The sequence below is a fragment of the Sinocyclocheilus anshuiensis genome, unplaced genomic scaffold (assembly GCF_001515605.1).
Source record: "Sinocyclocheilus anshuiensis isolate Anshui unplaced genomic scaffold, SAMN03320099.WGS_v1.1 scaffold675, whole genome shotgun sequence".
Classification (NCBI taxonomy): Eukaryota; Metazoa; Chordata; class Actinopteri; order Cypriniformes; family Cyprinidae; genus Sinocyclocheilus; species Sinocyclocheilus anshuiensis.
This window is the reverse complement of record NW_015548232.1, coordinates 143,228-157,366: the sequence shown is the minus strand read 5'-3', so window position 1 is coordinate 157,366 and position 14,139 is coordinate 143,228. Positions and strand designations below refer to the sequence as shown.

Sequence of the window (14,139 nt, the reverse complement as noted above, 5' to 3'; positions counted from 1 at the left end):
TATATATATATATATATATATATATATACATATATAAGAATATTTCAATAATTTAATTTCAATAGTTTGCATGTTCACAGTCCACATGACATTCAAGCAAATAGTTAAAATATTAAATTTTTAACATTTATTAATATTAAAATATTAAAACATTGAACGTTTTCACTTATGTTTTATGAACCCTATCAACTTGAATAATAATCCTCTACTACTAATAATAATCTTCATCATCATCATTTTAGCTTAAAATAAAATAAGTTTTAACAAAAGTCACAAAATCACAGAAGTATACTACTGTTGTAAATCACAACTGCACTGTAAAATAAAAGTGAGCATTTGATAACCGGGTGTGTGTTCACGGTGTGTGTGTGTGTTCACTGCTGTGTGTGTGCACTTTGGATGGGATAAATGCAGAGCACTAATTCCGAGTATGGGTCACCATACTTGGCCACATGTCACGTCATGTTTTTTTTTTTTTTAGAATTGTTATATACTATTGTAATTTAATTTTGTATTTATTAATTTTTAATATTTCAGTTTTCATTTTAAATTTAGTTAAATTTTGATTCACTTTGTTATGTGCTTTTGTCATTTGATTGTTAGGGTGCTTGATAGGTGTTTTCTTCTTGTCTGGAATAAAAAAACAGTAACTTCCTAGTCGGCTTCCTGTTCCTCATTTTTCCGTTCATTTTTCTCCCAGTTTAAAATATCAACAGAAGCTCCGTCATTTCAAAGTATTTGTAAAGAGGGTCATCACTTCTTTTATCTCGCTCTTTCCGCTCTGTTTCATCTGTCTCACTCCTCTGGCTTGTAGTCTTCGCTCTCATTGTGATTCCAGCTGCTCCTTTCATTCTTTGTGCTGATGAGGAGCAAAAAAAATCAATTTCTATGCTGATGCTGGTACAAGAGAGAGATGAGAGGTGATCTGCAGTACAGTAGGATGAAAGGATAGACCAAGTTTGCATATTATTCCTTCTCCGTGCGAGTGTGTGTCCATCAGCTCCATATGTTCTCCATATGGATGAACTCATAATTCATTCCCTGTTTAAACTTCACTCATGTTAATCTTAAACTGCCAGATCAAACTCAAGCATATCATATAGTCATTAAAATGACTGGGTGTCATTTTTCTGGATGTTAAATATTTCCTCCTGTGCCAGTTTGATGTTCACTGTAAGTCGTTTGGTTTGACTCCTTAAAGATACTTTCAGTGATCTGTTTGTTTGCAGCCAACATGTCAGTGGAGTGAGTTTGGACCTGTTAGACTGAATCAGTTTTTATTCTGCTACAAATTAACATTCTGGAAACAAGAATAAATTGCAGAAATTAAGTATGCAAATAAATAATATGCAAATCATTTCACCAGTGCATAATGCAGGGCATCCCAAACTTCATCATCATTTTAGCTTAAAATAAAATAAGTTTTAACAAAAGTCACAAAATCACAGAAGTATACTACTGTTGTAAATCACAACTGCACTGTAAAATAAAAGTGAGCATTTGATAATAATTATAATAATTTTATTTTACAAGTTACAATACTAATATTTGTCTGAAATTCTTCACTTTCAAACGATCAAAAGCTAATGTTTCAAATCCTTACATTTTTTTTTCATGTTATACAGTTCTTTAATTAATCTCAGCCTTTGATTTGATAATCCCACTTACCTATATCGCATTTGTTTCTTTAAATTTTAAATTTGATATAATTAATTATTAGCTTTTCATTAGCTTACAAACCCCCGTTTGGGAAATTCTGGCATAATGCATAGCATCATATCTGTGTAGAAAGACCTACTGTACACTCTTAAAAATAAAGGTTCTTCACAGCAATGCCATAGAAGAACCATTTTTGGTTCCACAAAGAACCATTCAGTCAAAGGTAAAGAACCATCTCTTTCTTAACTTTTTATAATCTGAAGAACCTTCTTTCACCACAAAGAACCTTTTGTAAAACAGAAAGGTTCTTTATGGAACCATTTAGACAAAAAGGTTCTTCTATGGCATCGTGAAGCACCTTTATTTTTAAGAGTGTATCTAGAGACCAGAATATCATATAGACTTGGAGTTGGGCTCTGGAGTCAGTAAATCACCACCTAGCAACCACCCAGAACACCCTAGCAACAAAGTGACACAAGGTGATTTTTTTTTTGACATTGGTTTATAGAATGAATCAAGTATTGCACGGACAACATAAAAGTTAAACAATGCTTACATTTTCCTCAGAAAAAGTACAAATCTAGTTATTTATGCAACTCCGTTTTGTGCTAGAGCTGGTGCCACAGATATCGGTCACATTTAATCAGACACAGACTTTATGCAAACACATGCAGTTTGCGCACCTGTAAGGGTGTGTGTGAGAGTGACAGACGTATCTGGAGGATCTTGATTACCTCACACACACACTGTGCGCGGTAGGGCTCTCTCTCTCTCTCTCTCTCTCTCTCTCTCTCTCTCTCTCTCTCTCTCTCTCCTTCATGTCCCTCAGGGAAGTCGCACTGTTTGAATGGCTTCCATTTTCAGCCGCTCTTGTGTGTGTTTGATGTGTCAGAGCGCTGTGCAATCTTCTTTCCGCTCTCTTTATCACGTCACTCTTTTATTGGTCTCTGAGGAGCAGAGTATCTGGTGACCGCTGGCCCACCTGACTGACTGAACATCACTGCAAAACTCTCACTTTTACTTTTTCTCAAGAAATTGTGGGTGGTTGCCAAACTGGTGCTAGAGTATTGCTAGTTAGTTTCCAAGGCGTTGCTAAGAGATTCTCAGGTGGTTGCAAGAGTGTTTGGGGTGGTCACTAGGGCGTTGCTGGGACACTCTTAGGCGGTTGTTAGAATGTTGCAAGGGCATTCTGGGTGGTTGCTAGGGTGTTGCTAGGTTATTCTTAGCTATTGTTAGAGTGTTGGGACCTTCTTAGGTGGTTGCTAGTGTGTTGCTAGGGCATTCTTAAGTGGTTGTTGGGATGTTGCTAGGGCATTCCTAAGTGATTGCTAGGGTGTTTAGGGTGGTTACTAGGGTGCTGCTGGGACACTCTTATGTGGTTGTTAGGGCATTCTCAGGTGGTTGCTAAGGTGTTGCTAGGGCATTCTTAAGTGGTTTTTAGAGTACTGCTAGGGCATTCTTAAGTGGTTGTTAGGGGGTTGCTAGGGCATTCTTAGGTGGTGGTTAGAGTGTTGCTAGGGCATTCTTAAGTGATGGTTAGGGTGTTGCAAGGGCATTCTTAAGTGGATGTTAGGGTGTTGCTAGGGCATTCTTAAGTGGTGGTTAGGGTGTTGCTAAGGTATTCTTAGGTGATTGCTAGGGTGTTGCTAGGGCATTCTCAGGTAGTTGCTAGGGTGTCCAGAGTGGATCCCAGGACGTTGCTAGAGCAATCCTAAGTGATTGCTAGGGTGTTCGGGGTGGTTACTAGGGCATTGCTGGGACACTCTTAGGTTGCTAGGGCATTCTTAAGTGGTTGTTAGAGTGTTGCTAGGGCATTCTTAAGTGGTTGTTAGGGTGTTGCTAGGGCATTCTTAGGTGGTGGTTAGAGTGTTGCTAGGGCATTCTTAAGTGGTGGTTAAGGTGTTGCAAGGGCATTCTTAAGTGGTTGTTAGGATGTTGCTAGGGCATTCCTAAGTGATTGCTAGGGTGTTCAGGGTGGTTACTAGGGTGCTGCTGGGACACTCTTATGTGGTGGTTAGGGCATTCTCAGGTGGTTGCTAAGGTGTTGCTAAGGCATTCTTAAGTGGTTGTTAGAGTGTTGCTAGGGCATTCTTAAGTGGTGGTTAGGGTGTTGCTAAGGCATTCTTAGGTGGTTGCTAGGGTGTTGCTAGGGCATTCTCAGGTAGTTGCTAGGGTGTCCAGAGTGGATCCCAGGACGTTGCTAGGGCATTCCTACGTGATTGCTAGGGTGTTCGGGGTGGTTACTAGGGCGTTGCTTGAACACTCTTAGGTGGTTGTTAGAGTATTGCTAGGGCATTCTTAAGTGGTTATTTGACTTGCTAGGGCATTCTTAAGTGGTTGTTAGGGTGTTGCTAGGGCATTCCTAAGTGATTGCTAGGGTGTTCAGGGCAGCTACTAGGGCGTTGCTGGGACACACTTTGGTGGTTGTTAGAGTGTTGCTAGGGCATTCTTAGGTGATTTTAGGGTGTTCAGGGTGGTTGCCAGAATGTTGCAAGAGAATTCCTACTGTAAGTGGTTGCTAGAGTATTCAGGGTGGTTGCAAGGACATTATTCTTAAATGGTTGCTAAGGTGGTCGGAGTGGTTGCTAGGTGTGTTCTTCCTCTCTGGTCTTCAGTAGTCCTGCATCCTCATGTCTCTGTGATCTTCTGGTCTGTAAATGTGTCTTAGGTCTTTCAATGTTAGTCTATAGGATCACCTGTTTTCTGCTCCAGCAGGTGAAAATGGTGCATCTGATCACTTAGTGAAGCACCAGCACACTCTCCTCAACATCACATGATGCACACACTGGACTTTCATACTTAGTGTTAGAGGTCTGATCACATCATAAACATAAATATGAGCAACAGCAATAGTTATGCTTGACTTAACAAACACCACTAATTAAACAACATATGCTGCATTGGTGGGTCTAGCCGGAAAACTTTGGATTCTCTCTCTGGGGTTGTTTGTGTGTGTGTAAAAGCTGAGAGTGTTTTTGTTTTATAGCAGATTGTGACTCTCGTGATTTGCTGCAGTATGAAATATCTCGCTCACAGAGAGTTTGACAGCATTTGGAAATTAAATGTTCAAAGCAGCACAGCATGTACCAGATGACATAATGATCTGCTCACTGCACATGTATGTTTCATGTGTGCGTGAGTGCATCTATGTTTCTATGCTGTATAACCAGTTTGTGAGTGTAAAACTAGTTGCTTCTGAGTACATTTTCTCCTGAAGCATATGTGTGCAATTTTAAACAAGACTGTGATCAAGAGGGCTAAAATTGATATGATTTTACAAACAAATTTGCATCCTACAATCATGTCATTTTTAAAGTGTGATATATTCACCCTCTTGTGCTTTATGATGGAAAATCAGACTATCACACAGACTCTTATCTGGAAATGACAAAAATTGAAATGTGTGTGTTGAAATTATGGCAATTTCTTAGCTTTTGCTCCTACTGTTGAACACCACGTGTCTGTCTGTGTGAGATCCATTGAAAGCGCTGCCCCCCGAGCTGATCTCTGATGTCATTGATTATTGGGCCAATCAGAGGTCAGACAGTCTCATGTGGCGTGAAAGGCCAATTTAGCAACTTCTAAAAGGAGAGCTGTGATTGGCCATTTTAGACTGTCAGTCTATTGACAAAAAGTTATGGACTGAATCTCGTGCTGTGCAGTGAGCAGAACAGATTAGACTAGTTGAATTAAACACACTCATTTAAGCTATTTAGCAGCAACCTTTTACAGCTAGTTTGTGACATTTTCTTGATGTTGTTAAAATCAATGTTATTTTAGTATCATTATGAACATAGTATTTATTAATATTTTGAGGTTTTAGTAATTGCTTTAAATATTATTGTTATTATTATTATTATTGTCTATATAGTATTTTTTTAGTTTTATTTCAGTTTTAGTTTTAGTAATTTTAATACTTCAACTTAAACTAAATGAAAATTAGAAATTTTACCTTGGGAATGAACTGAAATATTTTTTATGCTCTGTTTTACTTCTGTTAAAGGGATAGTTCACCCAAAAATTAAACTTCTGTGATTTAATTACTCACACTCATGTCGTTGCAAACCCGTAAGACCTTCGTTCATCTTCGGAACACAAATTAAGATATTTTTGATGAAATCGGAGAGCTTTCTGACCCTCCCATAGACTGCAACGCAACTGACAGGCCCAGAAAGGTATTAAAGACATCGTTAAAATAGTCCATGTTATGAAGCTAAGAGAATACTATACATCACATGTGGGTTGCGAAAACCATTTCATGATTGATTTTTGGTTTTCTCTCAGGTCAGAGGTCATGCATCGCAGGCACACCACCCTGCGAGAGAAGGGCCGTCGGCAGGCCATCCGAGGCCCTGCCTACATGTTCAACGAACGCGGCACCAGCCTCACAGCGGAGGAGGAGCGTTTCCTTGATGCAGCAGAGTACGGTAACATTCCCGTCGTCCGCAAAATGCTGGATGAGTCCAAAACGCTTAACTTCAACTGCGTGGACTACATGGGGCAAAACACGCTGCAGTTAGCAGTCGGCAACGAGCACCTGGAGGTTACAGAGCTCTTGCTAAAGAAGGACGGGATGGCACGCATTGGCGACGCGCTTCTTTTGGCGATCAGCAAAGGTTACGTGCGAATCGTGGAGGCCATTTTGGCTCATCCGGCATTCGCAGGCGGCTTGAGACTGACTTTGAGCCCGCTGGAGCAGGAACTGAGGGATGATGACTTTTATGCTTACGATGAGGACGGGACGCGGTTTTCGCATGACGTGACGCCGGTGATTCTGGCCGCGCACTGTCAGGAGTACGAGATCGTACACATCCTGCTGATGAAGGGCGCCAGGATCGAGCGGCCACATGACTACTTCTGCAAGTGCTGCGAGTGCACAGAGAAACAGAGACGCGACTCATTCAGTCACTCCAGATCACGCATGAATGCGTACAAAGGGCTCGCTAGCGCCGCCTACCTTTCACTGTCCAGTGAAGATCCCGTACTGACTGCACTAGAGCTCAGCAATGAACTCGCACGACTTGCCAACATAGAGACGGAGTTTAAGGTAAGAAACAAACAAAAATGTGTCATATATTGAAGTAAAAATTTAGCGTTCTTTTAACAATACACATTGACCGGGACGCTGAAATATTTTACATTTTGTAACAATAGAAGCAGTCAAGCAGTTAATATTTGTTATATAGTACATATTGCCATACACATATATGCTGCATTTATGCAGATACAGTTGGACATACTTGTATATCTAATTCATATAAAAAGCTGGGTGATAACATAGTTACATTTTACAACAAATTAATAAAAATCAGGGACACTACAAAAAATATTTTCTTAAGTAGTATTTTTGTCTTATACAGTATATAAAAATTCTTAAATCAAGATACATTTACTTGAGAATCAAAATGACATAAGATATTATGAAAAATGTATCAGAAAGAATTGAGTTTATGCTTAAAAAAAATCTGTAAGTGGGTTTAGAAAAATAAACTTAATTCAAAGGGAAAACATGATTATTTTTCTGACCCCATTGGCAGATATTTTTATTCTTGTTTTAAGTTTTTTTTAATGTATTTTAATGTAAAGTAAATGTATCTTGATTTAATTTGATGTGATTTAATCTGATTTTTTTTCTTATTTGTAATTGCTGTTAGTGATTCTGTGCTACTCTTGGAAGCAATAACCTCCACACAGGGTTTCCTGTAATTGTGCATCAGACCTGCACATGGTCGGGAGGAATTTAGCACCAAAGTGGTTTAATTTTAGCGGTTTTCTTGATATATCTGGTGTGAATTGCTCTCTTAAGGTGATATCACAGCATCTCAGCGGGTTTGAGGTCAGGACTCTGATTGCTTCACTCCAGAAGGTCTGTTTTCTTTTGTTAAAGGGCTCATATGATGCTATTTTCAAAGATCATTATTTTGTGTATCGGGTGTGATAGAATATGTTAGCATGCTCAGGGGCGGACTTACCCATTAGGCAAAGACCACCTTGGGCCCCCAAAAGTCAAGGGCCCCCTAAAATGCTTTTCATAGGAGATGCACATTAAGCGCTGACACGCAAACAGTTGCTGATTACGGTGTTTATTACCACGACAACCGTCCGAGTTGAACGTGCTTTTTGTGTATCCTGCTTGAAGGAGATGAAAATATTATGCATCTGAAGCTGTAATTAAATATTGAGAAACAGTGTGTATTATATGTTTATAATTGTTTTGAATGCCGCTTACTCATTTATGAGAAGGAACCAAGTAGAGGACACATACGCTGATACTTTTTTGGTTGTTATAATCCTTAGGTGTTTAAATGTATAATTGCCTTTTCATTATTTTTTCAGTTTTATTTAAATTTGTAGTTAAAATAACTAAAAATAAATGTATTTTAAAGTTTAGAATTAGGCAGCCTTTGCACACAGGCTTACACTGGTAACTCATCAGTGGACTTTCCTCGTTAATATAGGCTATATTTTTTCACAGTTTTCTCATTCGCGTATACGTAGTTAATCGTTAGCATAAGCGCGGCTAACGCTAATATAATGAGCATTAGAATGAATTTTGTTCAAAATGATTTCTTTAACTATTTAATGCTCTTATAAATTTTATTACTGTAAAAAAACGGGAGGACATCCCTATTGTGCAGCAGCAAGCATCACAACAAAAAAGGAACCTCAAGGTTGATCTAGGAAAATGTGTGCAAATGTATAGGGCCCCATTCCTGTATTTTGCCTGGAGCCCCCAATTCACTAAATCCGCACCTGAGCATGCTTTAATGTTCAAAAAATGTTCAATTTTTCACATTCGGTACATTATTGTAGCTCCTCTATGCCCAGTCTAAAACGCATCAATTTCTACAAAGCCTCTCCTTCTGAATAGTTAGTGTGCTCTGATTGGTCAGCTGACCCAGTGCGTTGTGATTGGCCAAACATCTCAAGCGTGTGTTGGAAATGTAATGCCCCTTACCATAACCACAAACGTTTGCTTCCAAAGCAATTATAAAGACAGTTAATAATGTTGTCAGTTTTACCATATCAAGCCTGAGTCAAATAAATCTGAATGCAGATGACCAAACCGATAGATCGGAAACAACGTGCGTTACTCAACACGTCACCGTTTAAACAGTCAATAGCAAATAATAAAACACTTACAGTCTCTGATTCAGAAGCACCAAATTGACCTATAGCAAAGTTGAAATTGCCCCATTTTTTACAAACAGCCTTTGTACACTGCTGCTTTGTACTCAGGAAACTGGTTCAGGAAACTGTCCTCTGTAAAATGAGCTGCACACACTCAAGCATTTGGTTTGCACTGTTCTGGAACAGTGTTGCAAATAAATCTTAGCCACTGTTTCTTAATTGTATTCACTTTTTGGAAGGTCAAATAAAGTGCTTTTGCTTTCGCATAGAAACACGCAGAGTCTCCACAACATGGCGGCAACAGCACTACTGCCTTACCTGAAACCCTGCCTTCATTCTTTACGTATTACGTGCGGCATTATGCAAATATTCCCACATAGTAACGTAGATATGTGAGGGAGGATTTTTTTTTGTGGCAGACTTTGAGCTTTGTAACTTTGCAGATCATATACACTCACAAACAGATGCATAACACTAAAGAAAAAGGAAAACATGAAAACACATCATATGACCCCTTTAAAAGTCAATCTGTTGTTGATTTAGTCTGTGTTTTGGGTGTTGTCCTGTTTCTTTTAAGCTTCAGTTGGTGGTCATATAATTTCGACTCATTACAATAGTGTGCTGATAAACCTTAAAATTCATTTTCTGTTGAAGATATAGCAATATGTGCAGGACCTGAGGCACTATGTATGTTTTTCACGACATGTTGTGTGGTGTTTTGAGATTTTTTTGTTGGAGGCATGCATATTTCGTTACGCATTGCATCTGGTGAATATTCCAAATTAGTGAGTGTTTTCTATAAGGTATGGCAACTCTGACCAATATCTCTAACGCACCTAAATAAGATTTGAATATTGGCTAAATGTAAACAGGTTTACAGTCTTTGGGTGAATTAAGATATTTCAAGGTCACAAAAGAAAAAAAAAAGATTTTAATATCTATAAACATAGCAGCTATAAACATAATATAAGTACCATTTATTATATTTTCATTTTTTTTTTTTGTATTTTTAAATTATATTTTTCATATATTACATAAATATATATATATATATATATATAAAAATTTATATTACATTCTAATAAATATTTATATTACATTATACATATACTATTTTCATTATATACTTTTTAAAAGTATTTTAATTTTATATTTTTGCATTTTTTAATGTTATTTTAAATATATTATAATATTTACATTATTTTTGCAAATAGAAAAAGACCTTTTAGATCTTTAAGTTTAAATTTAAATTTAAATTTGGGAAGAAATATGAAATATATTAAAATATTGCTGCAATCCAAAAAAAATCTTAATGAGACTAATTTTCTTCATCCAAAATAATTTTTCTTCCTTTATACTTACTGTAGTTGAACATGTTGACAGGTTTTGTGTACTTTACCTGTTTAGACTCATTGGAGCACATACAATACTTACAGATCTGTGTATAAAGTCATTTGGTGTTAGGTAAGGAAAGACAACAAAAACACTCAATATAAATAATGAGAATATTTCACAAGCACGTCTCATCTTCCCAAACTACATTAGAGCAGCAGCAACACTGAATCTTCAGGCAATACAATCAGCTCTCACTGTATGAGAGCAATGAATAACAGCGTGTGTGTCTGTGAGAAATGGAGCAGGAAACGGTCAGATAATGTACTTTGAGTCTGATATTTGGGCCGATGGCTTTTACTTCATACGGACGTCCTGACCTGGAGAAGATGAGAAGCCAGCAGAAAGAAAATGAGATAGAAACAGAATAGCTCTGTGTGTGTTTTCTATTTGTATGCCTATTAAAGTATCAACTTATCAAATACATTAGGGGAAGTCTCTTGCACTCCATGTTTTACATGAACAGCTCCTTAGAAGGTAGTTCCCTATAGACAACTGAACTGGATGTGTGTGAGGAGCAGGTGTTTGTGTGTTTGTCAGGGCTCAGATGGTGGCGTGTGCGTCCACTACACAACTGTAAATTAAAGTGTTCTTCACACAGGAGTGTGTGTAATTAACTACAGCCCGTCTCTCTAGGGCTCTCTGTGTGTGTGTGTGTATTTGAATGTTAATTTGCACATCCAGTGTTTCAGTAAAGAGTCCACACGTTCAGCAGAGCAGCATCTGTTTCCCAGCACACACTGCTCACTAATGAGTGTGAGTCTAATCCATCTGACGGCCGAATCCTGCTGGACTCCCCAGGGATCGGATCCGTCTCTGGCCCGAATCAATCCTCCTCTAGAGCCACCTGACAGCGCGCTTTACACCGCATGTGTTCTATTCATGTAGAAAAGATGTTTAATGTAGTTTTGTCCAGTGTTGGATTCAGTGTTTTTGTAGTTTCGTCCTCAGATGGAATGAATATCAGTGATGAATATCACATGCAAATTTGGCTATATATAATTTTCAGATCTAAGATTTATCTGTCTTTGTGTTTTCTATATACATATAAAGTTATTTACTTACGTTATATACTATTATACATTGCATTAATCTTTAGTATTTATTTGTAAATGTCCTGTTTTCATTAATTAAATAAAATTAATTAAAACTAAACAATTACTTAAAATTGCTTAACAGTTACTTAAAAATACACACACACACACACACACACAAACATACATTCATTTAGTTAACTTGATGTACTAAATATTTTAAAAATGATAATGATAAAAAATGACAAAAACACAACAAATCTATTCTTCATATATTTTATCTTAATATATAAGTGAAAGTAATATGTAATTATAATATATAAAATTACATTTGTATAATATATAAGTTTGAATTAAATAGTCTTCATATATTTTATGCTCATATGTGAACATAATATTATAGATAATATTTTATAATAAAGCATAATGTATTGAATTTAATTAATAATAAATAATATATTATTAAAATAATTACGTATTACATATTTAATAATATTAATATTTTTAAAAATTATGAATTCATATAATAATATATTATTTTTATTATCATTATTAATTAAATGTGATATTGTCACACTACAGTGAATGAATGCACAACGAAGATGAAGATCAAAGCACATAGTCTTTAATAAATCCACAAGAGGGTAGTGATGGGACGATTGATACCGATGCTCCGAAGCAGTTATCACACACTGTGCCGATGCTTGTATCGAAATGACAATACCACGTGATTGATGACGTTTGAAGCTTCGAATGTCATGCGGTATCGGAAGGTAGGGACAGCTGGTTTGAAAAAAATGACTCTTGTGTTTGACTTTACATTGACTTTGTTGTGTGTGTGTGTACACTTATTTGGGATTTAGTAGAATAGTTTAGAATAACCTCAACACCAGACAGAAACTGAATGCACATCACACCTCTATTGCATTTGATCATGTTCTAGCTGGGGTCTCAGAGACCCCGAACAGCTCACCCAAAATATTTTTGCTGCTATTCACGTCAAGTATTAATTATAAATCACCTATTGTATCACACACTGTGCCGATGCTTGTATCGAAATGACAATACCACGTGATTGATGACGTTTGAAGCTTCGAATGTCATGCGGTATCGGAAGGTAGGGACAGCTGGTTTGAAAAAAATGACTCTTGTGTTTGACTTTACATTGACTTTGTTGTGTGTGTGTGTACACTTATTTGGGATTTAGTAGAATAGTTTAGAATAACCTCAACACCAGACAGAAACTGAATGCACATCACACCTCTATTGCATTTGATCATGTTCTAGCTGGGGTCTCAGAGACCCCGAACAGCTCACCCAAAATATTTTTGCTGCTATTCACGTCAAGTATTAATTATAAATCACACACTTGTATATTTTATATTATTGATCAATATGTGAATCCATTGACCGGACCACGCATGACACAGAGTGCACGCGCTAAACTCAGAGTGTTTCTTATCAGAAGTAATCTGCTCTGTCTTGTCTGTCAGCGTGTTGTCAGTTTCCTCTTTGCTCAATGAGCAAAAAAAGTCTCAGCTTTCAAATTTTGTCATTTTGTAAGAAATTCAAACAATAAATACCCATGTGTTGTGACAGATCGCTGTAGCGCCTCAGTTCAAGCGGCACATGAACTGATCGTCTTTTCATATTTACTAATTAAAGCATGAAATAAACATGAATGAATATCAGAAGGTATTTTATTTTAACCACGGAAAGACCTCAATACACGCCATTTTCCAAGTTCAAGCCCACAACATTAATCTACTCTCCTGTCTGGGTTGTTTGCCGGACAAATGGCGGATTCGGTCTTATGATTGGTCAGATAGCCTGTCAATCAAGCTCCATACGAATTGACAATGGAAAAAGATAAGCCAATCACTGTATATTGAGGAGTTAATTTATCAGCATTTTGAAATTCATCTGGTCATAGAGCTTTTAGATGGATGCCGAGGCTTTTTAGGTCAGGTAGAATCTGCGATCACTGACCCAGTTCATTTGCTGACTTCCATGACTGCAGTACACTGTGTTTTCCGCTAACTGGCAACCCTGGGGCCTGTTCTTCGTACGTCGCTAACTCGGTTAGCTGGATTTGAATATTGATGATTTGGCATGATCTTGGATTGGTTCTTCGAAGCTCATCCCGGAGTTGCTGTCATATCAACAGGTCCATAAGCTTAAACCTGCTCGGGAGCAGGCTTATTTCATGTAAACAGTATTAGATCGCATCTTTTTAAGCAGAATTGATACTTAAAATCTGTCCCAGCCACTGCTACTTTAATAGAAGTGTACCCTACTGATCCACGGACAGTAATTTAAAATAATAATAATTTTAAAATTAATTGAAAAACAATATAATAATGTTGTGTAGTCTATAGGCTATAGTATATTTCAATGAGTAAAACTGGCTGTGTCTATATATAGACACAGACACTTTTACTCATTAAAATATTTATGATGAAATAATTTCTTTATGTATACAGTTAATCTGAGCCGTACATTAATTTGAGTGGTGACAGATATTATGGGAGTGGCTTGATGGAGCGCAGGAGATGCAGATAACATGATCTTGACCCTTAAGAAACTTTAATTTTGTTCGCTTGGCTGTTTCCTTATAAAAGTCCAAAAATGTGTCAATGATATCATCTTGGATGTGACATTTCATCTCGGATGTAATAAGCAACATACGAAGAATGGGCCCCAGGGGTGTATTCCAAAAAGGAGGGGCAACAAACTCTGAGTTAAAACTTGAACTCTGAGTTGACTTACCCTGAGATGTGAAACTCTGAGTTTTCGGTTTCTGAACAGCTGATCAGAGTTAGTTCAATCCACTCTGAGTATGTTGACTCTGACCCTGCGTCTCAATGTTCATACTATCCATCCTAAATAGTATGTGAGATTAGAATAAGTGTGTCCCAAAGCA

At 37.3% G+C, this 14,139-nt stretch overlaps 1 protein-coding gene across 1 annotated transcript in view; it reads left to right on the top strand.

Annotated features, from left to right (window-relative positions):
• The window catches only part of LOC107654649 (short transient receptor potential channel 7-like), an 82,364-nt gene that overhangs the window by 2,992 nt on the left and 65,233 nt on the right, over nucleotides 1-14,139 (top strand). The window contains exon 2 of the mRNA XM_016441827.1: nucleotides 5,944-6,706. Within this exon, the coding sequence (XP_016297313.1) occupies nucleotides 5,944-6,706 (763 nt within the window). The remainder of the gene's footprint in view (nucleotides 1-5,943; nucleotides 6,707-14,139) is intronic.